At 43.3% G+C, this 26610-nt stretch overlaps 2 protein-coding genes across 2 annotated transcripts; one reads left to right on the top strand and one right to left on the bottom strand.

Moving 5' to 3' along the window:
• Positions 1-2116: 2116 nt before the first annotated feature.
• Positions 2117-16237, bottom strand: disp2 (dispatched RND transporter family member 2). Its single transcript, XM_030778366.1, has 8 exons — positions 16146-16237; positions 8928-9347; positions 8793-8822; positions 8422-8545; positions 7452-7579; positions 6940-7043; positions 6671-6768; positions 2117-5617 (listed from the first exon to the last, which is right to left on the bottom strand). Exons 1-8 carry the CDS (start codon positions 16235-16237, stop codon positions 2117-2119), a joined length of 4497 nt encoding a protein of 1498 aa, XP_030634226.1.
• A 1899-nt stretch (positions 16238-18136) lies between these two features.
• On the top strand, positions 18137-22991 carry pkdccb (protein kinase domain containing, cytoplasmic b). The gene is made up of 7 exons (XM_030785650.1): positions 18137-18670; positions 19132-19248; positions 20404-20675; positions 20951-21030; positions 21175-21282; positions 22496-22672; positions 22885-22991. Exons 1-7 carry the CDS (start codon positions 18137-18139, stop codon positions 22989-22991), a joined length of 1395 nt encoding a protein of 464 aa, XP_030641510.1.
• The last annotated feature ends 3619 nt before the right edge of the window (positions 22992-26610 follow it).

Genomic DNA, 26610 nt, shown 5'->3' with positions numbered 1-26610 from the left:
AGTATATTGGAAAAACCGACCCCACAGATCGGGTCGGCACGGCTCAGTATTGACCCTAGAAGCGTAAGTGATCATCGTCCACGATCCTAAGGGTACTGTAAATAAAATTGCCACATAACAAACGATGAAGACTTCACAAGGATACCTAGCCAATGTCCTGCAGGCCTTCTGAGCTGAGAATGCAGGTGTTTGTGTCAGCTTTAATCTACCACACCTGACTCTCCCATTCATATGCTCAAATTGGGTCCTGATTCGCTGCATGAGGAGTAATCTGTTGTGGTTTTGAAGCTATAAGCCTGCGGACACTGTGGCTACACGATAGGAAAATGGAATATCTTTTGGTACCCGCATCGCCGAACTGCGGTACCAAAGTTTGGTAGTGATAAGCTACATTTAATGCCTATAACATCTCATGGGACGATGGTTGATATAAGTTTAGATTGTTGAATTGCATATCATAAGAAAATAGCGTATAAAATTTGGGCCCAATATCAATTATTCTGATTAGTGAACAGCACGTATCACGATACATTTTGCATCAAGAAATTGTAACACCCACTTGGCCTTCTTTTGAACACGGATCATCCGAACACATACAAACACCCAAAGACAGCACACACAAGATTGTAATATATACTCCTATCAAAACCCACAATGTTGATGTAGCGTGTTTTCAAAACTGGAAACAATTTAGGCTTATTCACACACTGATAAAAATAATGTTTATATGATGCTGGGCACAACCATTATCGTTTTATGAGGAATGAGTTTTTAAGGCCTCTTAACGAAAGGTTGGTGACAAATACATTTTGTGAGGAGAACAGAATTCATTGGATTCTTACTAGTTAGTTTGCTTTGGCAATGGGCACCACCAAACATCAATAATAAAACATGCCAAGCCACCTTTAAACAATGGGAAAAAAACAAACTATTACATCTTTAATAGACCAGTTTCTGCTCCACCTAAATGGACTCCTCCTTATGAGTTTTCTGATGATCTCAGTCTATATAGAAACCAAAAGTTAGGATTTTGTTTAAATATTTTCCAACAAAAAGTAATAACTTGGATAAATACCAGTGAAATCTGTATTTTCTGTATTGTGAAACAGTGGTGAGCTGCTCTTGCTTTGTTAGTTGAAGTGTCAGCACCCATTTCAAGATGCTATAGTTTCTTTAAAGTCAGAGTACTTCAGAGAACAGTTAGAGGCCCTCCTCCCTTCCAGTTTAAGTGCTCATTTGGTGTGTGCTGACGCTACAGTTTTCATTCTTACAGGTTGATTTTGAAATCTGTTCTTGAAGATGAAATAATAACATAACAGGATTAGTCTTCATATCGCTGCATCTAGAGGCATTTATCCATAAACTTTAAATATTCTAAGTGTGTGTGTGTATGTATGTTTATATATGTGTGTGTGTGTATATATATATATATATATATGTGTGTGTGTGTGTGTGTGTGTGTATTTGTGTGTGTGTGTGTATACACACACACTGTTAAAGAAGAAATGCGTCCACTATTCCCAAAACAAACGTCATAATGGTAAAGTGTTTTGTTTTTCAAAAATGTCCATTTGCCACTTGCAGGAATTCTGAGGTGTATCCAGGTTGTGTCATGCATTAAATTATTAGCCTATTAGGCACTCTGCTTTGTACATGGTCCTTGGCTGTCAAGGAAATGGTAGATGCATTGGTGTGCTAAAATTCTATAATCTAAAAGAGTTGCAGTTGAAACAGGTGAAATGTCCTTTTTTTAATAATTCCATGATGTTAACATGTAACATCTGACCCTATGTAAAACAAAGCTGACTGCTATCCATTCTGCAAGTGCATATTTTAATTCTTTTCCAAAGACTGGGAATCAGAGCGTGTGAACCCATTGCTCAAAGTGGGACATATGAAGTGTGATATTTCTCAAGTTGTAAAAGCTAAATTGTAAATGTACTGTCTGATCTCCACGAAATATTTACAGACAAATGTATAAACCGACACAGATGAACACTGAATAGTATCATAGGATTTTTCTGTCCAAAATTTAACATCAATATTGTGGTCATGCTGAAGTCTGTTCAGATTTTGTTGGGGGTTTTTTTTTGTTTTTTTTTTGTAGAAACCAAACTCAGCTTTCGTCTTCAGTCCGGCCTTCTCTTTTGATCCAAACATCAGGCATGTCTGGCTTACTGTTTGGCAAAATCACAGGCATTTCACACTGGCTTGTCCGCCACCTTCCGGACCCTTTGGCTGTCGACTCAAAAACAGTCTCCCTGAGGGAGAGCCGTAGGGTGTCCCTTTTGCCATTAAGGTGACCTGGTCTCAAGTCTCCTTCAGTTTCAGTCTGAGATGCTGAGACTGCAGGTTCAATGTCACTTAAGCAGGTTTCGTTGGAGTCCTCGAGTCCATCAATGGAGCTTTGTGACTGGCACGACAATAGTCTTTTGTGAGAATGGCATTCAAAAGAACCAATGCTGGTGGGTCCATCCACAGAGAGCGACCTCTTCTTGACAGTATCCCTGGTCTGGGTAAGAATGATATCTTCCATGCTTGAAGAGGATGACATCGAAGCGTTCCACATTTTGACGCCAGCGCTACGCGACTGCCCTCGACATTTCTTGCATAGAAGTCTCTCCTTGGCCAAGTCCCCCAGGGGAACCACAACAGGCCGTAGCATGTTCTCTTTATAGGGAGAGGACGTCTGGAGAGCTGGGGGTGGGTTGCAGTCTTTGAGGGGTCCGCTACACATTTCCTCGCTGTCAGCCTCTATGCTGATCCTGTCGTAGTCCCCACGGGAACTGAGGCCACAGAACTGGATATCGTCCGAAAGGATGGAGGGTCTGTTGGATAGTTTGCTGGTGCAAGTGCTATTCTCAAAGCTGTCACTCAGCTGACAAGCAAGAGGCTGCAGCTCATACTGTTCTGGCTCCATCCCTCCCCTTGCCTGCCTTTGCCTGTGGCGTTGTTGGTTTGGACACAGAAACCCTCCACCGCTCTCCTTATTGAAATTCCTTTCCACCCTAGATCCGGCACCGCATCCAAATGCCCCATTAGCTGAGGGGTTAGGAGCCCCTGCTTCTGTGGCTGAGCAAGAAGACAGAATATTTTCTGTCACTTTCTCTGTTGCACAAGGCAGAATGATTTTCCCGCAGTTCTTCTGCGGGCCAAAGAAACAGCACAACGACTGGAAGAAAAAAGTGGCGAAACCACAAGCGACACATTTCACGAGAAGTAAAAAAATCCCCAGCTTCCTGAATAGCAATGCAGTTGAGGGTAACATAATTATTCCCACACAGAAATACGCCCCCGCACATGTGGCGACAGGGCAACCCATTCTTTTAAGGGAATGTGCTACTCTTCCTAGTCTGTCATTGTGTGGAGCCAGACTGTAAGAAATGCCGTAATTGGCTGCAAAGTCAACTGACAACCCTGCAGCAGCCGATATGAAGAGGGCTTCTACACCATTGAGCTGCCATTCTAAGAGTACAAGGAGTCCAATGGTGGCAAAAACACTACCCCCAACAGCAGCAGTACCATAAATGCTGAGAGGGATATTCCATGTGGTCAGCAGGAGAAGGGCAAAGGTAAGGGCCACCGAAAACCCGGCCACTTCCAAAGTTTCCGAGCTCAGGCTTTGTTGCAGGTCGTACAAAGATAACTGACTCACAAACCATCCCCTCCGTAGCCCTAGCGGTGCACTGGACATTTCCTCGTGAAACCATGACGAAATTTCCTTGTAGAAGTTTGTCATTCGACTGAAGTTGAAGCTGTATAGCTGTGACGTTTTAAACGCTACAATTAGAGCAGCAATCCGACCGTCCGAATCAAATCTGATGCCACCATCTCTAGGCAAATGAGCTTCTGCATACTGCTCTGCCATCATCATTCCAAGGCACTGCTCAAAAACACCTGGAGGATAGGGGAAAGGAATATCATTGCAACAGAAACTAAACGCATCCTCATTTTCAGAGCAACGTCGAATAGACACCCAGTGAATCAGCTGTCTGACAAAACAGGTATTGTCTTCGGATGCCTCATGGTCAGACAGCGATGCCGAATAGAAGCTCTGGTTTTGGATTCTTCCGCACAAGTCTCGCAACCACACTTGGGCCTCTGGGCTGCTCATGTTAAAGTCCGGATCCATTGCCAGCGATCCACTGGCCGTGGGACTGAAAAGATCCTTGTTGTCTGAGGGGATGACACCCCAAACGAGGGTGACCGCCATTGGTTCATCCTCTCCTCTCTTCACCCTCTCAAACATGAACTGGTGCCGATACTCTGCATTATATCTTTCAAAGGGGTGACTGGAACGGAACAGCTGTGTTGCTCTGCTGTCTGAGGTTGGCAATTTCATACCAGGGTCTACGCACGATATATACATTCCACCTACCGCTAGCACTGCAAACCAGCAGATCCAAATATATCTAAATTTAACCACTCCACACGGAAGGATCTTTAGGAAGAGCAGCTTGGACGTATCCGACAGTCCCCGTTTGACCCCCCTCAGCTTCTGTCCCATTGTGAAAAGGCAACGTTTTCTTGAACTTGTATCCCAGAATCCACCTGGGTTTTTCACACAACAGGCCTTCCAGTCTGGCTTAACAATGGAGGCTGAGGATGTTACCATATGGCGCTCTCGTAAAATAAGGGCACAGGGAAGCCAAACGAGGGCAAACAGAGTGTTGACTAAGGAGGCAATGCCAAGGTACACAGCAAAGCACCTCACAGCTGTGATGCTGCAGATGTACCCTGAGAAGAACGTGACGCTGGAGGTAAGGCCTGACGCTAATATCAAGTATCCCATCTCCTGTAAAACACGATTCATTCTTTTCTCTAGAGATGCAGGCGGGTTGTGGGTTAGTTGTGAATTCCAAAAGTCCATGAAGGTGAACGCTTGATTCAGACTGCTTCCCAAAAGGACCAGAACCGCAGCAAGGTTGAGGAGGGGAAAAAACATCAACTGGAAAGCGACCGTGTAGAAGAAATAAGACGTAAGAAGGGAGAGTGTGATTGCTATCGCCGACAGTACTGACAGGAGAAATGATCTGAGGTACATGGCCATGGTGATCGTCAAGGCAACCACTGCTAGAACCGGGTAGACAGAATCCCGAGCCAAGTAGTACTTAAAAAGCCTCTGTTTGATGCCCAGGTCCATTCCTGTGATTGTAATGTTGTTGTACGTAAGCTCATGACCCTCCAGTTCGTCCAGAAATATATCCATTAAGGCCTCTCCTTTCTCCACTGGTAGAAATAAAACAGTATACTTCAGGGAAGGAACCTGATACTCTACTGTCTGTGGTCCCAAGAAGTCCTTGTCCACCAAATAGTGAAGAATCTGGAAAATGATACTGGACTGCTTGCAGCGAAATGGAACGGAGGCGCAGCGACCAAGTTTTCCCCTTTCTGCGCACGACGCGATCAGACTTCCGTCGTGGTAGTACGGAGCACAGTGCCTGAGTAAACTTAAACTGTCGGACACGTGCTTTGCAGTCAGGCTGAAACAGGATGAGGCGTTATTGAGAAGAGCTAGGTAGTTCCCCAGAGACCAGCTTGGGCAGCACTCCCCTATGGATCCATCAAGCGCAGTTCTAACTTGGCAGAGCTGTTCAAACTGGGCCTGTGAACGTATCTGAAACAAAACGGCAGAACTTAATGTTTTGTTTCTTATTAATCTGACTCGTGACACTTAAATCATACTGGGGTCAGATTAAAATAATATTTGTGAAAGTCTTAAAAGCCTCAGCTTTAACGTCAGCTTCACATCATGGTTAAGCAGAAACCTGGCAGTATAGAACATTATTGCTTCTCAACGTTTTAATTCTTAGAGACCCAGCTGACAGCACAAATTTTCTTCAAACCCACGACATGGCATACAGTCTAAAGCTTGCTCATCATCAAGCCACTGACTGGTTCACATAGGCAATGCTGGTACAAAGACTAGTGCAAAATGTCCTGTCCAATGGCTCGTGAGAACAGTTCAGTTCACTGTACTGCAGGTTATGACTATTCAGTGTCAACATTTATGCTACTGTAGGGATTTTATACTCATATTAATTTCCAGGAGGAGAAAAATGATTGTCGTATTTGCAAATGCAGGATAGCACGTCAGTTGTCTGAATGTACGTGCTGTCAAATAAAAGAAATGAAAAGATGTTGTTTTAGAAAATGAACATTAGGTTTTAATCTATAGATTAAAAAAAAAATAAGAACACATGGGACAACCTCTACATAAAATAATGTCGTACGTCAACCTTCACATTTCATTCCAAAAAGAAATCCCTCCTTCATTGTGTGGATATGGTTTGGATTGGAAGTCTGAACATGAGTACGAAAACATTATACTGTGATATATACCGTTGCCATTCAAATTTCAAATTGAACCGTGCAGTTTTTGCTATACCACCCTGGGTGTGGATTCAAGATCAGGGTCCTAACTGGACGTGGCAATACTGTATTCAAACCATGTTTTCACGGTCTTAGCTTCGTGACATGGGGTGTTGTCAAGGTCCGAATTGCAGACGCAATAAATGTCCATGCTGATCTGCACTTAGTCTAACTTGTCTATCGGGCATACCTATTGAATTACTCAAGCGCTTTTTCTTTGAAGAACGTTCAGCTCCCCTAGCATTCACAGAGAAGCCCACAAAGAATGGTCTCTTAGTAAAATAAAGTTGTAGCATACCTGCCTCTGCTCCATCTGACACATGGCATAGATTGACTTTAGACTCCAGAGACTGCCAGAGTTTTCAGAGCGGAAGACCAGCTGAGCATAGCGCTCCCCTATAAGGAACACAGACGGCGGGAAGAAACCATAATCCCTTATCGCACACCGTAGTCAATGCACTATGTGATCAAACTAAAAAAAAAAAAAAGATGAATGTTTTTCTTGACTGACTCAGTACACGTCGACAGAGGTTTAAACCAACCACAAAGTGAATTCTGAGCATTCACCTGGAGTGTTACAGAAAAAAGCATGGTCCGTAGATTCCTGGCCCAGCATTCTTCTTGATCGTAACCTGAAGTGATGCCTAGATCCATCAGCGTCTTTTCCCTTACTGAAAGCATTGCTCCATAAGGACAAACACAAGACACGTGCCAGTTCTGTTAATGCGGCTTAGACATTGGAACTACACAAAAAGCTTAAGTGGTTTGCTTTATCCGTGGCAGAATAACTACCTCCGGTACGACATGCCTATATATAATTACTGCATAGCTTAAATGTGAATTAAGTTGTTTTCTTCAACAATGAAATTCCACACAGCACAGTGAAATGGGTTGTCTAAAATGGGATGGCCTACTGAGATCTTTTTGAAATGCGTAATATTTTTTTTTTTTCCCAGTGTAATGTTGTAATTTAGCCTGACAAGGTGAGACTTCCTGGGGCTCCTCTTTTGTAACTTCATCCTTTCGAGTGCATTAAGTCTCTGCATGTGCTAGAGAGCTCGGCCATTTTCATGTGTTACCTCTCAGCGGCTTTATCCATGACCTGCTGCGGAAGCAACGACAAGGTTTTTCCTGGTCCCGTATTCTGCTGTAGTTTGGACCAAGCCGCCAATCGGATCCCGATTTCTGTTCCCTGAGGCTCAAACCCCTGTGAGGGGCCAATCAAAGACGTACAGTTGACACAAAAAATGCCTCTTGAAGCTCAAAGAACCACAGTGTCTTGAATTAATTTGCTGAAGAAATTAGCATTGCTGATTTTATTTTATTTTTTTTTTACTGATCACTGTTGGGTTCTCATTAGTGGAGATTCATTTATCTTAGAGATAAATTCCCATTTTGTACAGGGTTGCTTTCGTCCTTTCAGATGCTAAGTAAGAACCTCATCAGATACTGTCGAAGTTCGTCATCGTCATCGTTCAAAAATCGAACATTTAAATAATACTGCTGCCTTATGGTGTTGTGTTCTGTCAAAGCTGTAAAAGACCATTAGCTGGATTTCATTATTCAGCAATTATGTGTACCTCCTTTTATCAGTGGACAGAAAATGGCACTGAAACTCACATCTGTGCTGTTCAAGAGTGTGATAGACTGTCAGGATCAGGAGAGTAGAAACAAAATGTCTGAGTAATCTATCTGCTCTGTTCTGGTATCTTTTGAGACATTTTTTTTACCATTTTATGTTGCTGGTCCTCTGAGTAAGTCTATATAGATAGATAGACAGATATATAGATAGATATAGATCTATATGAATGTTTTTTTGGATTGCAGATGTAGTTTATTTTTGGTTAGTTTGTTTACTGAGCTCCACTTCATCATTAATTTGTGTCACTATTCGTAACAGACTTTTCCTTCTTCTCTTGCGCTTTTCATTTTTTAATCCTTTGTGTAGTTTCTCTATCTCTCTCTCTCTCTCTCTCTCCCTCTCTCTCACCCTCTCTCTTTAGTCTGTAAGAATGTCTCCCCATTTCTGGCTCAGTGTGCAACACTCACCAGTAATGGATCAGAGAAGTCTGGCAGGGGACCAATCAAAACGCCAGAGAGAGAGCAACCCAGCAGCACCGCAGCAAACGCCACAAGCGCCGCCAAAGGGTACTCCACTATCACCTGGGCATAACTGTCAAACACAGGAAAAACGTATCAGTTCAGGGGCAGTGTTCGTAAATCACAACTATATTCTCACCTCCAAACAGTCGGTCAGGACAGTCATTCCAAGATTTAAGGCATCATGAATGTTTGAAATGGACACATCATTGAAATACAGTGAAAATGGGTGATATCTACTATTTGTTTTTAACGATTCCTAAAACAGAGCTGTGGTAGGGATTGTTCGATCAATATAAATGTTGTGAAACATAATCTACCTTTTCGGTATCTTGTAGAGTCCCTCATTCCTGTGAAGAAAAAGGATCACGTAATTTGAAAACATCTGTTCATGTAATAAAAATGTTCTGACTGCAATGTCAGGAAAAATAAATGAACAAAGACATAACATGTACCTGACAGTTACCACATGATGCTGAACAGTCTTGTGGTTATTGTTGTCACGTGATCCTTGCAGCCAATGGCACTGCGTTTTATTGTAACAGGACGGAAGATGGGAGGGGCTACAGCTGTGTGCGCCAGTCTTGACTGTGTTTGCCGAGCAGCCTTGGTGATGACTAGAATTGATTGGGTGAGGATTGAGGTGGGGGTTGGCCCTGATTGGCTGACGGTGTTCGCAGCACTGGCACCTCTTTGGTTGGGGCGAATGGTAGGCACAGCCCTGGGACACTTGGTGGTACAGGTGTGAGGAGGAAGAAGAAGATGGCTTGTGGGCACTGCACCTGTCGGACTGGTCTGCAGCTGTCTCACTCTGCTCAGTGTAAGGCTCGGCAGTCTCACTGTCAGGTGGGCAGAGAGACACCTCTGGGATCTCGCTGCGAGTGGATTTAAATAAACAAACAAACAAACAAACAAAAAAATACGTCAAAGTACAATTAGGTAAATAGAGCAGCTGAACAAAAAAAAAATCCCTAAATAAGCACTAGAACCTCAACTGAGAATGGATGATACATGATTTGAAAAAAAAAAAAAATAGCTTTGCCAAAATGTGATTTATTTTCTACACTTTCTCATTCTTGTCATGCATCATTTCTGAGAGCCTAAAATGAGGCGACATTTAATGTTTATCTGTCTTTAGAGATTTGACATGCCTTTTTTTTTTAAAAAACTGTAATTAATATTTAAGCAGCCAATCTGTCAAATGATTACTTTGAAGTTTCGGGGTAAGTCATGGAGAAAATCCATTTAGTCCATGCACATTTACCAGAATGGTCTGAGATTAAATGAGTTTTAAGTAATAATAAGAATGATGTGAACAACTCCGTGATGAGAGCCTGCTCTGCTTATCAGAATTGAATCAGAATCTCTGATTCGCCGTGAGCTCTGATTAGCGGTGAAATAGCATTGGATTCAACATGATGTCTGAGACAAATCATCAAAGTACAATTAGGTAAAGTGGGCAGTTCTATGAAACCTAAATAGGCCCTAGAACTTCACCTGTTTAGAGCTTTGAATGTATGACGTTACGTCCTGTGTTGAGACACAAACAAACAGCTCTAGCAATTACAGGCTACTTACTCAAATGCACACATGGGTGCATATCTCAGAGTATTAAAAAAATATTACATATGATAAACACACATTATTAACAGAGTCATAACACAAACATCTCATAACATAAGAAAAATGTTACATGCCAGTGTCTTACGTAAGACACGCTTATGCGACATACTTCTTTACTCTGACTCTAATCCGCTCGTTTGGCACATAATGACTTAGTTTTTTATGCCATCCATTACTGGTGAAGTATGATGAGTGTAATGTCAGAAAAAAAGGGAATGTTTGCGCTGAGGGAGTGACACCCGCGTCTGAATGGAGACGCCTGTATTCAGAATGGAAAATCTGCTGTTGGCACAAGTTTTTTTTTTTTTTTTAGCAAAAAAAGTCTCGGATGTTTGTGTAATATACTAAATGATTGCACCTCAATCTTCATTTTTAACTATTAGCGACGGCTTTAGTTTATTAAGGTGCTGGGGTAATATTCTAATGTTAATATTCAAACATTAAGAGCAAATTAGAAATGTAAGGTGTAGACTTCCACAATGGTGATAAGCTTTGGCCAACGTCTCTGTTTCATTAAAAAAAAAAAAAAAAAAAACCTTCTAAACGTGAGGTCAATGTCCTGATTTTGTGCCAATCAATTTCCACATCTGTACATCTGAGTTGCAGTTTAGCAACACGAAACCAGGGACTCCTCATTTAGAAAACTCCTTAGGTGTTTTTCATGGGGTAACCAGGACTCAGTTCACTTATTACCATGGCGACAGAATATATATATAAACAAATATATATCCAGCACCCTGGAGTTTTATTTACATACCTACCCATTTACAGAGAGGTGACTCACTAGGCAGTCAATTAATAGCATCCCACCACTTTCTGAATCTGCACTTCATAATGTCACAACTGTTGCCGTTTTTTTTTTTTCTTCGAGATTTCAGTAACAATTGCTGAAATATATCAGCGGATTATTTTTAACCCTGCAGCACAAGGTGATTGAGTGCATTCAGCATCAGTATAATGATTAAATTCTCCGTGTCGATACCCTGCAACTTCAAAAGCTGAGGAGAATGAAAATGGAGCAGGGGATGGTGACATGATAGTATACGCAATAGAGTCTTCCAGTGTGGAGGGCAAAAAAAAAAAGATTACAAAAAGAAAGGGAAAAAAAGGCTAGTTTCACTGTAATCAGTGGTAATCTGGAATCCTAATTTAGTGGTTTGATAATGTTTGAATGTCTAGTTCAGGCGTTCCTAGCTCCTAGCAGAAGAATCTGTCGACTGTGTTGTTCGATACATCAGACAGATTGGTAACGGACCAAAAACGGGCTTCGCTCTGGTCATAACGAGCGCTGAGAGAGGCATTAGTCTTTGGAACGCTGTGTAAATGCAGTGATAAACTCTTCTAATGCTGCTCAATTACAAACTCTTAACAGAGCTGGGAACATGCTGCCACAACAGTTTGGCAAATTTGTGTCGTGGATTCAGTCACTGACAAAACTGCAGCACCTGTAGGAGAGTTGTATTCATGGCATTGGTGTCAGGGGGAGTTAGACAGAGCTTACAGATGTGTCTTTGAAATGGAAAATCTACAGAGGACCGACGGAGAGGAGCAGACAGAAAAAAAAGCGGGGGGGGGGGGGTAATTCTGAATTGTGGCTGAGGATACGGAGCGGCAATCTTTTGAACATCCACTCATCGCCCCCCCCTTCTCTCTCTCTCTCTCTCTCTCTCTGTTGTTCCACCATTGAGCTCCATCCAAATGCTGTTCCGTTCTGACTCTGTCAACCTGCTACGGAGGCAGCGCTACCGGTTACAGAGTCATTTCTGTCACTCACTCACACCCTGTAAATTTACCTCTTGTCTTTTCCACCTCTCTCGGTGCAGCCTACTGGTTTACTACTGTCCTCGTTGGTGGTACTGTCATTTGGACTGGGTGATTAACTTTACAGGCTGCTACACGGTGGAGGTGTTCCTACTGGCTCTCAAGAGTTTTATGTGGTCTTTTTATTTATTTATTTATTTTTACAGTTCTGTGGCTGGTCTCTTACATTGGCTGAAGTCCACAGATGCCCAGATTGACTTGCCAATATGAAGAGGCAGCACAAGCCAAGAGGCAGGAGTGACAGTATTTATAGACTTGGATCGTCACAGAAAGGAGATAAAGAGGTTTCACTGTGTAATAATAACAGGTCATAAAACTAAGAAAAAGTAAAGATATATCTGAATGTTTACTGCCATTATTGTAATTATCATTCGCTAATGAAACTGCAGAAAGCAGTGCTGTTCTGCCTTTTGTTTGTGTGCACTGACTGCAGTCTGTTTTCTTCAAAACGTTGTCAGGGATTGCCGAGAGGCAGTCTGACCGTCTGACCGTCTCGTCAGAGAGAATATAAATAAATCGGTTTTCGCCGACCTCAGTGTCAGCGCGTCCATCCCTCTTTGTCCTCTTCAGCGCTGACGCTCCTCGTTTTAATATTCCGAACGCCAGCGCACTTTTTTTTTTTAACCAATCACACGAGCCGTCCTGAGCGATCAGTGTCCTAAATGATCCACTGATGTTCCATAAGCTCCCGTCCCAGCTCTCGAAAACCCAAAAGCGGCGACCCGCTACCCAGTCCTCAGGGAACCCACTGTCCCCTCTCTGCACGCCTACATCAAACAATAAAGGGCTTTGAGTTTGTTATGTACTTTAATCAAGTACATCGGTGCTAAGATTGAACAAATGGGTGGCGAGACCAGGGGTCTCCCCAGAAAATCTCTGTCCTGATGGGTCGGGCCCATGAAACTGTACGTACTGTACTGGGCTGTGTAGCCGTGGGGCCAGAAGTTCTGAGTAACGACTGTGATGAATCAATCTGTTTGTGGAAAAAAAAAAAAAAAGAAAGAAAGAAAGAAATTGGACGGTCTGGAGTGAGGGTGAATCAGTGATAGTACCACATTGGGGATGACGAATTCTGCCTGCGGAGAGAAAGCAAGGGGAGCGACTGGCACACACCGTCTGTCACCTTAAACTCGCCAAACTCACAGCATCAGGTGAACCGTCTCGAAGGTCACCAGAGAGTTATAACGTGAAGAATGAGGTAATCTGTTTAATGATAATAATACAGAATAATACACAAAAAACTAAGTTTAGAAAATAAAGCAAGGACCAGCTACGGTTAGGTTAACATCTTGACTCATCTTAATGTGTTATCGCAGGGAAAAAAAAAAAAAACCCATCATGTAACAGTTTCAGACATCTTAGCAATTGTACTAGAACCGTGAAAGACCATAGCTGTTGAAGCTCTGTTACCTCATACCTATATATCCTCATATAACTCCATCCTTTCCCCTTGTGTAATCGCAAATGGTGTTTAGATCAACTATTATGTAATCACCATATGTACGTCAAAAGATCTCTCACTTGTATCAATGGGCAGTACGGTGCACTGTGGTGCATGATCTGATCTTGCACTTTGTTCCTTTGTTTAAGTCTCTGCGTTTCTCAGCCAGGGACAAAATCCAGTTTCCCTAATGGATATTAAAAAAAGAAGGAATCTTGTCAGTCGCTTTATAATCTATATCTTATAATTTACTTTAGATATTAATCCCACATGACACAGAGATTGCTTTTTTTTTGCAATTTTTATGGATTATGGAGGGAATCCACTTCTTTACAACCCCTTTCCAGGCAATGTAACTGTTTAACTTGGGGGGTGGGGGGGGGGGCTACTCTTTGGCCAGACATGTCAGATTCAGTTTGCATTTCTATTATTACAGTGACACCCTCCCTGCCTGTCTCTCTGGGAGCGCACTGTAAAAACCGTTTGCTATTGTGTGCCCTACACGATCTGAGCAGCCATTTTAAGCAACAGATAAACAACAGATAAGAACAGAGTGGAAACCTTTGATTAACAAATCAAAGGACACAGCCAACTGCCTTTGGCTGTATGGGCGCATCGGGAAACACGGCAAGACAACTCCAGAGAGAAAGAGAGAGAGAGAGAGAGAGAGAGAGAGAGAAGAAGAAGAAGAAGAAGAAGAAAAGAAAAAGTCACACCAAAAATATGACTCAGTTGGCTTCCTTGGCTGTAGATTCTTCTCCCAACTGCAGAGGACTGTCACGCCATCTGTTGAGAGACTCCACCAAGCCGAACACAGAACTAATCACCGGCGTTAATCATTACGGATGTTAGGCCGACCAATCTGGTCGACAGCTCGCCCCAAGCAGCAGGCTCATTCGCTCCGTGTTGGGTCCGTCGCTAAGGCATGCAGTTACATGTGCTTTACGACCACAAACCTGTCCTTCGCGGAAAAGATTCATGTCTACTTACACATCCAGTGTCGAAAGACGGGGGATAAAAAAAATAAAATACTTTGCCATGACCGAAGAACAAAGGCAAACGGTGCTATTAGATGCAAATGAGTTTTAAGGGTAAGCTAGAAGGCTCAGGCGGCGTGTTCTGGAGCCCACTGACTTTATTCCCTTGACATCTGAGGGCCTGGTGAAGCATTTGATGTAATATATGCCCACGCAGCGATTCCTAGTTTGTCTCTGAAATACGCCGTCGTCATATTTGCACAAACCCCCGGTCGCTTGGGTTTCTAGGCCGGGGTTGGGAAGAAAATCAACAATGCAGTCATTAAAAATGCAATGTTAAAACTAGTCAAGCATTAACTTTTAAAGGTCGCGGAAAAAAAAAAAAAAGAGCTTGTGGGTAGTATTGTGCGAGAAGAAATGGATTATTCTAACAGATATAACAAAAACATATATTGAGTTCAAGGGGAAAAAAACCCTCTTGGTAACTGAAATGCAGATTGTTAGCCTTTGACTATATTCAACCATCACTCAGTGATGTGTGTTCAGTGGTGTGTGTTCAGGGAACCATAGAGATCACAGTGGTGAAAACAAGGCGAGCTGAATATGGGTGGGTGGGTGGGGGGGGTCCATAGTCATGTCATATAAAACTAACCCCAAGGCTGCTACAATTTCTATTGGAGTAGAAAGGGAAGATGTCCACAATTCTTTTCCAGTTTCTGTAGGATTTGCTTTAATTTATAATGTCATCAGTTCACCGTCAGTTCATAATATAAGAGTCTGATTTCAAGTTCAAAGTCTGTTCAATTGGTTAGTAAGATTAAATGAACATAGTTTCATTGAGTAGTTTGATTCATAAGGTCATTTTGAATTCAGATCTTTTTTTTCAGGTCATCCAATGACTGAAAGGAAAATGAATTGAGTTTGATAACCACTACCATTTTTTGTGAGTTGACTTGAATATTGTTGGATCTGTGCTCGGAAATGGAAGAGCAATTCTATGCAAACCTAACTGTCTTAAGACGATTTACAGATCTCCAGTAAAACAGTCTTATTGCCTGCCATTGCGATTATGCTTACTTAAGAAAGACAAGAGCTCATTTCCAAAAACCAGACTGTGCCTAAGGGTATGAAAGAATTGGATATCTTTGAGTTGTTGTAACAAAACGTACCACGATAAATCACCACTCTTTCCCAGAAATCATTACTCATTTTCCACAGTATGTGCCTGAGATATAAAAAAAAATGACAAGAGTTTATTTACCAACAGATCGCAGGGGTAACGACAGCCTCTCTGATGTTTAGTGGTTTGTTTAATAGTGCTGGCTGTAACTGTAAGTGTAGACTATTCTTGTAGAAAGAGAGGAGCGAATGTGTTGTCTAGGAGTGTGTGAACACTCGGCTCTGGAGTTCACGACTGCCACTCTCGACTGACTACACAATATAAAAATTCTTCATGCATGGACCGAACAAACGAGGGTAGTGTTTATGAGTGACTGCACTACTAAGCGCCCATTCGTGGCTTGATATCATTATTCTTGTTGATTATGACCGGATCTGTTGGTGTGCATGTTTTGACAGTATTTATCTACGTGTGTTATTTTTCAACACCCCCCCCCCCTCAACAAAATCGATGTGTATGCTTATTGATAGATGCGCGTTACCTTGAGAAACCCATAACGACAAACACGGCAAAACGAATCACTACACAAGCGATTTGAATCTACGTTACGAAACTCTCTGCTCGGATGAGAAATTTATTCGATTGCACCACTCTCTTTCGAGGCAAAACGTAACCAGGAAAGGATAGGTACCTTTGAGGGGCTTCCTGTTGAGGTCTTTCTGTTGCGGTCGAATGCATCCTTTCAGCATCTCCACTCTCTTCAGAAATGGAGCCTGTATCCATGTTTACGCGTCCCTCGAAAAACAGCCACTCGAGCCGAAACGTCTTTTCATTAACGTAAAATTTTGCCAACGGCGGACTAATTAGTTCTTTTTTTATGACACGATGCTCTAATGCTGACCGTGAGAGACCTCGGTACTAGTGTGTACGTGTAGGCAAGTCTTGTCTCATACTCGTTTGCTATTGGTCGACGCAGTGTCAGGAGCGATGTTGTTGAGGAGTTGCCCGAGAATCTCGCTCGCTGTTCACCTGAGGGTGGTGCTGACGGATATAGTGTCTTTGTCATCGCACTGCTACTGGAATACTGTTGGCATCATCTGCACGTTTTATTAGATCTTAACACCATTTTAGAGATAGGTCAACTTTATATGCGAAAACGGACTAAGATGTTTTTGTATATAAATATGTATGTATGAAATGGTGCGATCTATATGCCTCAGATTTTGCATTTTAGAGCGGCATTGGTCAGCGTATGGTTTCACAAAGAACTGCCCATCAAGAACTTCACAGAGAGGGTCTGCAGTGCACAAACCCACTTATTAAAACTAAAAATCCCTGTCTTCGAGTAAAGTGGGACAAAGAACACACAGGCAGTCGCCTACTGAGCAGTGGAAAGTCATACGGTCAGATGAGTCATCTCTCCCACTGTTCCCAGCATGCAAACAAGTGTTTCCGTGGCAAACGCCGTAAGAAACTGGACGGGGCGTTTTGTTTCCCACGGTGAAGGCTCCGTAGTACGGGATGCATTTCCTAGTTGGCTATAGTTTAAATCCAGTTAACCCCAAGGTAAACGACAGGAAGTCCAAAGCCTCTCTCTGAGCGATCACCTACATCCTGTGGCGCAGCCTCTGTTATGAAGGGACTGTTAGCCTCTTCTACAGTGACAGTGACTCCATATACAGAACAGTTAAGTGTCAATTAACTGTTTGATCAGCATGAAAACAACGTGTACCATAATGATACGATCATTTCTGTAACCAAACCTAAACCCAGTGCACTTAACAGAGTGGCGCGTGATATAACGTTCTCCATCGCTGTTGACAATCACAGCATGACGTTTCTCGAGAGGGAGACACTTGAAAAGTTTACAGAACCGGGTGAATCTTTGCAATTCACTCAGCTCAGTCGATTCATATAAGAACTATAGTGTTTTCAGTCGTACAACACATAAGCAAAAGCCTCTAACGTGGTGAACTCGAGAAAAGGGATAACTATTACGTTCTGTTACATATACCTTTGTGCTCGCCGGTTATCCGAATCCATTATGATAACTCAGAACTTTGAGTCACTCCAAATAATCAATCTATGCGCAAGTTCGTCAACGTTAAACGAATTCTGAGAGTGTGAGGCGTTTTTAAGTTTTACATTCTTTCTTTCTTTCTTTCTTTCTTTCTTTCTTTCTTTCTTTCTTTCTTTCTTCTCAGCTGTAGAGCGCCGTAGGCCTACTGAAAATATGAATATATACACCACATAGCTGAGAAGTTACTTGACCTAGCTTGGCTGTCACTCGGTGTAAAAGATGCGTTCAGTCTTACTGGCGTTATGAGGGCTTTTGGTCCCTCGGTTGTCCACAATAAAAGCATAATTTTGCACCTATGCATAATTAAAATCTGTTTAGATTACAATTTGATATATTTCTGAACTGCATTAACAATCTGCACATGTAACTGGAGCAGCGCATCAGGCCGAACGCAACGATGCGGTAAATAGGTTACCGTGGGTACCACGAGGCGGTGACGATTGGGCAGTCATTATCAGAACACGCCCCCGAAGGGGCGTTTTCTCATCCCCACCACCTAAGAGCAGAAGGAGCGGTTTTTCCCTCATAATGTGTTCGGAGTGGCTATGGGAGTAAAGGAGGAGATGACAGGGCTTCTAGGCTGAGCGATTTCATTCAAGGACATGTCTTCCATTAAGAGCCCGTTTTGCGTTGTCCTATTTCTTGCCCTGTTGATTACTTCTTTAATGGTTTTTTTGAAGATTTGGTACTGTGGTCTTCAAGAGTGTGCCCATGCTACGGAGTTACTCTCAGGACACAGAAGTCTACTTCATGAACTAAGAGAGAGGCGTCAAGAAATCAGTAATTTACGTAAAGCAGCGGACCATCAATATTTTGTCCGAAAACCCGATTTGGAAAAGGGCACCAAGAGAAATGGGGACATCAGAAGCTCAAGTATGGATGAAGTTGGATGCGAGGAACTTAAAAATGTGCAAGTCGTCGATTTCCTTGGTTCAGGTTATACCAAAACTGTGTTAAAGGCACTCTTGCCTCAAGGAGTACCAGTAGCTCTGAAATCTGTTAACAGTCAGGGCACCGACATGAGAAAATGTCTCGAGGACTACAAAGATCCCTTTAGCTGTCAAGAGCTCGTGTCTTTCAAACTGAGGAAAGAGGTCATCTTGTTGCAGAGATTTCAACACACCAACATTGTGAAGGTAGGTCACAATGAACCCTCACGTTACATTAACAGTAAAACGTTTTTCTGTCCGTCAGTCTCCGAACGGCCGCTTTGTACTATCATTCTCTGGCGAGCATTCAAAGAATGAATTACACTCGTGATTCTTTTTAAGAACACAGGTAACGAGGAGGAAAAAGGTTCCGTTGTTAACGTGGTACACTGAGTTTTCTTTTCGGCTTAATTTGACACACAGTAGTGTGGGACTTCTGTCTGAAATGTTTTCTTGGTGCCGACTGAAGTAACCGTATTCTCAAACGCAGTCAAGCTGCGATACACAGTTATGAAGGGCTGCTTTGAAAGCTGCGCACAAGCATTTAAATCGGTTTACAAAAAAACCTATCTTTGAGTTGTTGTGTTGGTCTTGTTTATACATGCTCATAGTTTATTGCTGTAGTTAACGGCGTAAGTAACAGACTGTCGTGTGTGATAACCTTGCAGCTCCGGGGTCATTGTCAGGACAACGCTCTGGTGGGTGGGGTCACAGTCGTGCTGGAGCAAGGCATTCCCTTACAGATGATCCAGCTCCTCCAGAGTCCCTGGGAGGAACGCTTTCGGGTAAGAGCTCCCCTCCCCTCCACTCACCACCCCCCCCCCCCCCCCCGCCCCCCATGGAGTGCCACCACCCACTGTCTCCTGCTGAGGGTACCTGGGGCTGGGATGCAGGTGGGGGGTCAAGTTTGGGCTAAAGAGGATTAAGTCCAACCCTATCTCCATTCCAGCTTGATCAAACAAGTGAGTGACAGATGTCTGTGTTCTGTGGTCAAGGCAAGAAGTCTGTGGTTACCCCTCTGTTCCCCTCAGCCATCTTTAGAGTAAATGTATACACATGTGTGCTTGTGTACGGGTGTTTGTGTTTGAGAGAGAGAGAGAGAGAGAGAGAGAACACTGCCTTGGCCTTTTGTTTACATGCCAGTGTTTGATGCAGAGAATGCTGATGCGGAGTTATTGCTCTTTAGGGGTTTTTTTTCCGCATCTTGAAATGAAAAGTCGTCTTGGAAAAAAATAAAAGGATCATAGAGTTTGCGTGTGGCGTTCGGAAAGGATTCGTAAGGGGTTTGGTTTCACCTACCTCTGTTTTTACAGCTCTCGTACTTCACTCTCGCACATTCAGGAAACATGGAAGGTTTCCACATTCTTCACAGCTATGCAGCTCTTCTCTTTTCCCTCTCTTCATACACAGATGGGTTTTTAAAAGCCCACGGAAGACCATCATAATGAATGATGTTAGACGTTTTATAATGGATCTTTAATGTAGCGCTTTTTATAGCCGTTTCTGTAGAGAAATGTTAAATACATTTGACTGTCTAATGACTGTAGCATGTGTGAACATTCTTAACGTGTGTAAAACCAATTACTACACAATATACATACCAGTGTTTGAGTCACTTGCCTTGATACTGCGTTGTGCTACGCTTTTCACATGCATCTGTAGTGTTGCTGATTCTTTGTCATGATTAATACTTCCAACAAGTGAGTATATGTCTCTGCTTAAACCTCTGGGACCCCGCCAGTCAGCACATTTCAGTCGGAGCATCCCTCAAAGACATCTGATTCAATGTGTCATCCAACCATTAAACTTAGATCAAATACTTAAGTGCAGGTCTATGCCTAAATCATGTCATATGGTGGCTCCCCGAGACCAGAACGCATGACCTCTAAACTGACATCTGGTATCTGTGTGTGTGTGTGGTTTTTTTTTTTCTCCTTAAGGTGTGTTATGGGCTGGTCCGTTTACTCCAGTATCTGTCCAGTTCTCCCCTGGGCTCCGTAGCCCTGCTCGATTTCCAGCCCCGCCAGTTCGTCCTGGTGTCGGGCGAGTTGAAGTTGACCGACCTGGACGACGCCAGCATGGAAGAGCCGGCGTGCCGGAGCGACGCCGACTGCGCGGTTCGGTTCCCTCTGCGTAACTTCAGCGTACCGTGTTCCTCCAGAGGCGTGTGCGAAGGCCTGAACGAAAAGAGGAACCTTTACAACGCCTACAGGTAAAACGCAAACCGCTTATTCCTCTTTCATTGTCTCGAAGCACCTGGGGAGGACTTTTATTCTGCTTTTAATCGAATCCCGCTTGCAGCCACAGAGCTTGAGTTGATTAATGATCAACTCCTCAGAGGATCACTGTCATCGGTTAGAAAGAGATTTAATTATACCGCTAAAGTCAACGCATGGGCTTGCCACTTTTGTCTGGCTAATGATATATGTTTTAGATGGAAGAAAAGGTGATTCATAGCTTTCATCTTCTTTGGTTTCTCCTCTCCAGGTATTTCTTTACCTACCTGCTGCCTCATCAAGCCCCGCCCACACTGATGCCTCTAGTGAATCAGATAATGAACTCAACAGGTGAGTGGTTGCCCGATACTGTCTGACTCACCTTGTCAGCGCTCATTGGATCTGGAGTCCACTGGATTGAAATATTGATGCGTAATGTTTTAATGAGAAGGCACTGCTTTCGTCTGAATGTTTGATGTTTTTTTCTTTTCTCAGGAGAGCTCAGACACGGCGTTAATGAAATTTTGGACAGCTTTGAAAAGATTTTTCACTTGTACAAGTCTGGACGACATCTGGAGAACCTCCCGCCATCAATAATCAGAGGTAATGCATAGTCCTGTAATGATGCGCAATCATTCTGTCTCTCTCTCTCTCCCTCTCTCTCTCTCTCTCTGTGTGTTCATTCTCCGTGTTCATTCTCCAGCATTATTATGTCCCCTGGGAGACATTTTATTCCCATTTTATCAGAAGTGAGGAGAAAATGACTGCTTTTGAGTTCACTGACAGAGTCACTGATGCCCCAGAGCAAAGTCAACCCTGCTGATGGTGTAGCAAAAAAAAAAGAAAAAAAAACTATGTGAGCAGCACCTAACAGCAGATGTGCAAAAGCTTGTAAAAAAAAAAAAGAAGAAGAAGAAGAGAGAAACTATGTAACTTAATCTGTCTTCAAGAGTGCAAGACTGAGTTTCTGTGTTGCCATCCGTAGATAATCTGAGACCTGAATCCTATGAATCACATTCAGGCAGCGGCTTTTCTAACACTTCAGACAGAGAACATAGGAAACAACCTCAGATCTTATGGCCAAACCAGACCCGTGACTGGTCAATATTTTCACACGTTTAAAGACTTTTTTTTAGAGGGTTTTTTTTTTACGCCGCGTCTGTCCTTCGTGTCCTTCGAGAGGCACCGCCGTGTCGTGCGAAACAGTCATGCCGAGGAGCGTTGGGTTGTCGCTTTCAAGTTCGCGTGCGCACGTGCACGTGCACTGCTCTGAGCTGAGGTAAGGGAGTGAGTAACGTGAGACAGCTAGCTCTGTAGTATGAATAATGGCATTCTAGTGCTGACAGAGAAAAAGAGAGAGAGAGAGAGAAAGAGCGAGGGGCTCCTTCACTACTCGAGCTTGCTAATGTTTAGCAGATGACTCACGCCACCCGGCTTTGGAGGCTCACGTTCCCTTAAGAGTGAGCGCTAGCCGAGGAGTCGACGGGCGCTATTAAATAATTCACTTACTGTTCCGTTTTTCCGTGCAATTAGCAGGAGAACGGAGTAATCAACAACAGCGCGATGAGAAGTTTTAAGTGTCGTCTCTAACCGTAGCGCTTCCTTGATGTGTCCCCGCCCGAAACGCCACGGCTTCCTCCGTCTGGTCCCCGAAAGTCACTTTGTTCAGTTCAGTTAGCGAACATTAACGACTGTTTGTAGAAAACACACAAAATAAATGCAAACCGAAGTTTAGCGAACCGTCGCTGCTGTTTCAGCTTGTTGAGTATAGCTCAGTTCGCTGAATCTCTCTTCTGTTCCTCTCTCTCCTGCACAGGTTATGCCGTTCTGAAAGGTGTGGGGTCTGAGGGGAATACGGATCTCAGATGCTGGCCGTCGTACGACCAGCAGGGCTGCGCTCTGTCAGTACACGATGCCGCTGAAGCCGCACACATCTGCAACTCGCACCCACAATGCACCAGCTTCTCCCTCAGCGACCGCAAGACGTGGACAGGTCAGTGCTGGCCACAACACTCTCCATCTGATCAACTTTTTCTTTTTTTTGTTTTTAAACTCCAAACAAATGTTCTCGGCGTCTGCTGAACATTCGAGCCTGTATTCTAGTCGGATTCTTGCTTTGCAGTATCAGTTCGTTTAGCTTTTTCTCTATTGGCTGTGCCAGTGTGGTTATTTGATTTTGTTTTTGTTTTCTTTCCTTGTCTCCAGGGCGTGTCATAGCTTCTTTCAGAAGTGGCTTCGCCCGTCTCCGTCCAGATGTCAACAGCGTGGTGTATGTGCGAAAGGCCAGAATGTCAGGAGCTCCACCACTGTGAAGAGAGAGAGAAAGAGAGACAGAGACAGAGAGAGAGAGACAGAGACAGACAGAGACAGAGAGAGACAGACAGAGAGAGAGAGAGACAGAGAGAGAGAGAGGGGGAGAGAGAGAGACAGAGACAGAGAGAGAGAGACAGAGACAGAGAGAGAGCGAGAGAGAGGGGGATAGAGAGAGAGGGAGAGAGAGAGACAGAGAGAGAGAGAGACTGGGGGGGTCGGGGGGGGGGGGCAGTGGTGAGAGTGAAAGGAGAGGCTGAGGTGAAGAAGTGTGACACAGGGATTTTATTCTCCCCCTGTTTGATCTGGCTGCCATTACTACACGGCTGCCAAGAACTGTATAGCAGAATTTCCCCCTCTGATTTAATTACCCCATCCCCACCACCCCCACCCCCATTCCCAACCCCCCCTCCACCCCCATCCTCCATTTTACAAAAAAAAAAACAACAACAATCCCATGTGTGTGTATCTCTCTCTGCCTCTGTCTCTCTTTATCTCTCTGTTTTCCTTCTGTGTGTTGTATTTGAGAGGATCAGTCAATTGAAGTAGGATGGTGGTTCTGTTCTTCTGTTCCGCATGCGGAGAAAGAAGAGGAAGAAGAAAAAGGGGGTGAAAAAAAAGAAAAAAAAAAGAAAAACAAGCTCTTAGACAAATAAACTTTGAAGTTAAGGGGCGTAGAAGTTCTGCCTTGGATGGAGGGATGCATGTTGAGAGAAGGAGGGTAGCAGGCAGAAAAGTGCTGAAAACCGCAGCTGCGTACCCGTTTCATGTCTGTAACGCAGTCCGACAACGTTCACGGAAAATTACAGAAAAGTTTGGAAGTCGCCGTATTGGGATGGCTTACGGCTTAAATTGGACTATTGGGAGTCAAATTGGCATGAACTGTCTCTGTATGTTTCACCTCGTGGGTGTGATTTTACTGTAACTCTTTCAGAGAAAGACACTGAATGAAAATCTGAGTGTATCAGAACTGTATATGGTGATTATGACCTGTTTTATGTATAAATATGGGGATGATTTTCTACATGAAATAAAGCAAAAAAAAAAAAAAACTTTTGCGTATCTTTCCTGTTTCTCCTGTTCATGGCCTGACAGAAGAAGGAGATATCCCATTGTTAGAACGATATTACTTTTTACACAACATGTCACAAGTTATGAAAACACAGGAGAAACCCCCTTGCAATTAAAAAACAAATACCCCTTTACACATATCTTAAGAATTCCCCTCTTTTTTTCACATTGTGCGCATGCAAACACCAGTCTACATTGTCTACTTTTTCTTTCTCCCTCTCCTCCGCCCCTGCACCCCCCCCCCCCCCCCCCCCATCTGCCCAAATCTGTTACCCATTTTAAATGAAGAGGGGACCTCAAACATACTGTGCCCCGCAAAGTTTACACAGAAGAAAAAAGACAGCCCTCCCTTGTCGCATTCAAATGATCCCTCTCCGAGTCATTATGTTGTCATTATTACATATAAATGCTACTTTCTAGGAGGTCTTCTTTTTTTTTACTGGTGTGGAGAAGCCAGAAAACAAAAGAGCATTGAGAACAATTAAGGCTAATCTGCAGTTAGCACACGAATGGAGCCAACCATCTGCCAAGTAAAAGGGCATCCATTCAGGCTATGTATTGGAGATATGCGAAGATAAGACAAGGCACTGTTGCCCAGGGAAAAAAACAAAACAAAAAAAAAAAAACAAGCAAACCCATTTTTGGGTGTGGGAGTTAAGGTGGGGGGGGGGGGATCTATTGTTTTGTCTCTTGCATTCACCCCTCTGTCATGGGGGGCACATGCCTGATAAGATCTAACAGTAATTATCTTAATTGACTTAAACACAGAGGACAGGAATGACTTGAATGTGAGGTAAATAGGCAGTAATGGAATTGGCCTGAGGACTGGGTTCGACCAGCTGGGTGTCCTTTTCTTTTTTCTTCTTTCTTTTTTCTTTTTTCTTTTCTTTTTTTTTTTTGCTTTAACTCTGCAGTGCATCATCACGTTCTGACAACTGTCAATCATTTCTGAGGTGGCGCACGGCAGAGGCACGAGGCTAATTCCGGAGGTTTCCGGGAATCTCTTGAAAAGAACCCGTGAAAATGACATTATAGGCGTTAAATGGAGACTGTGGAGTTGTTTTTCCATTTTCCATTTCCTGACCGAAAAGGTTTTGGCATCTACGCTGTTTTTCTTGGCTTTGGCCGGGGCCAACGGTGGCCATGGCTTCTTGCCCACTTTCAGCGCGCTGTGTGAAAATATGGATTTCGTGAACCGCTTTAAAAACAGAAATCAAACGGTTCTGAGGATGTGTACCAAGTTTAACCATGTGTAACCGTTTCTACCAAAATAGCTTTGCAACGCTGGCAATGTGTATTTATCTTCTCGGTGAAGGTCACTCATTTTCTTTGGTTGCTCCGTCGTCTGAAGTTGAGTCATAGCTGTAATCATTTCTGTGGATTCTATAAGAGTCATATGAGCAGAATGCCCCTCGACTCCCATTGTCAAACATACGTGGCATGTATACACAAACATACCCCCCCCATGCTCTGTCTTTTAAGTCCTTTGAAGTCCTTGTGTCTTGTTCAGTGAGGCTCTGTGCGTATTTTTTGCGGGGGGGGGGGGGGGGGGGGGGGTTGCGCTGTCTAACAGTGGGGTGGGTATGTCATGTTTGAGTGGGTTGCTATTAGACTCTGGTTCTATGTAACGTTATGTTTCTTTAGTTTCCAGTTTCACTCGATGTGTTTCCATTTTTTTTTCTCCTTTTTCTATTTTTTTTATTTTTTTTTTATTCATGGCTTCCATCTGGAACTGATATGTTTGGGAAAACAAGCCGTCGATCGTGGTCCATTTGGAAAAACGCGGTGAAAAGGGATTGGCGCTCCTGTGCGGAGTTGTGTATTTTTTTTCTTTTTTTTCGCCAAATTTTCTAGAGCCAAGGCATGTTGAACATCTGAAACACTCTGACAAGCAAACAATAGTCCTAATAGGCCAGTCTGCCCAGTCAGACACTGCTCACCCAGTGCACAGGGCCATCTGGATTGAGTTATGGCCTCAGGTGTTGTAATGAGTTTGACAGGCTCTTGAGATGAATTAGAATGAGTAAAAGGAGCTCCCCCATCGGTGCACAGAAATAACCGCGCTCTGGCATCATCACAGAATCACAGCCTCCTCATTTCATCCGGAAACTAAAACCTTGTGTCTCTTTAAGCTTCACAAAGCTGGCGTGTAGCGTTGTAGTATTAGTGCCAAATTCGGTTGGGTTTTCTTTTTCTTTTCTTTTTTCTTAACTATTCAAACCAAGTCTGTGGAACACTTAGCTTGTTTTTAAACACTGACACTCAGTAATGCAAGTCTTTTGGTGTCTGAGTTTTTTTTTTTTTTTTTTTTTTTTTTGAGTGAAGACAAAATAAAAATGTTTTATGTTTCTGTTTTGAAAACTAACCTTTTGATAAAAGGGAACACTGCCTCCGCATTTTCTCATACATAAATCAAGTAGCCTTGAAAGCCTGCACGCTAATGATAAACCCTGACGTCTACGTTGCTGAAACAACGAACATATGCCTCAGAAACGGGGTGGGAAGAGTGTTTTCTCCCTGTCCGCTTCCCTCACAAACACACACACACAC

Source organism: Chanos chanos, chromosome 1, assembly GCF_902362185.1.
Source record: "Chanos chanos chromosome 1, fChaCha1.1, whole genome shotgun sequence".
In the NCBI taxonomy this organism is placed as follows: Eukaryota; Metazoa; Chordata; class Actinopteri; order Gonorynchiformes; family Chanidae; genus Chanos; species Chanos chanos.
This window is presented reverse-complemented; position numbering and strand designations above follow the sequence as displayed.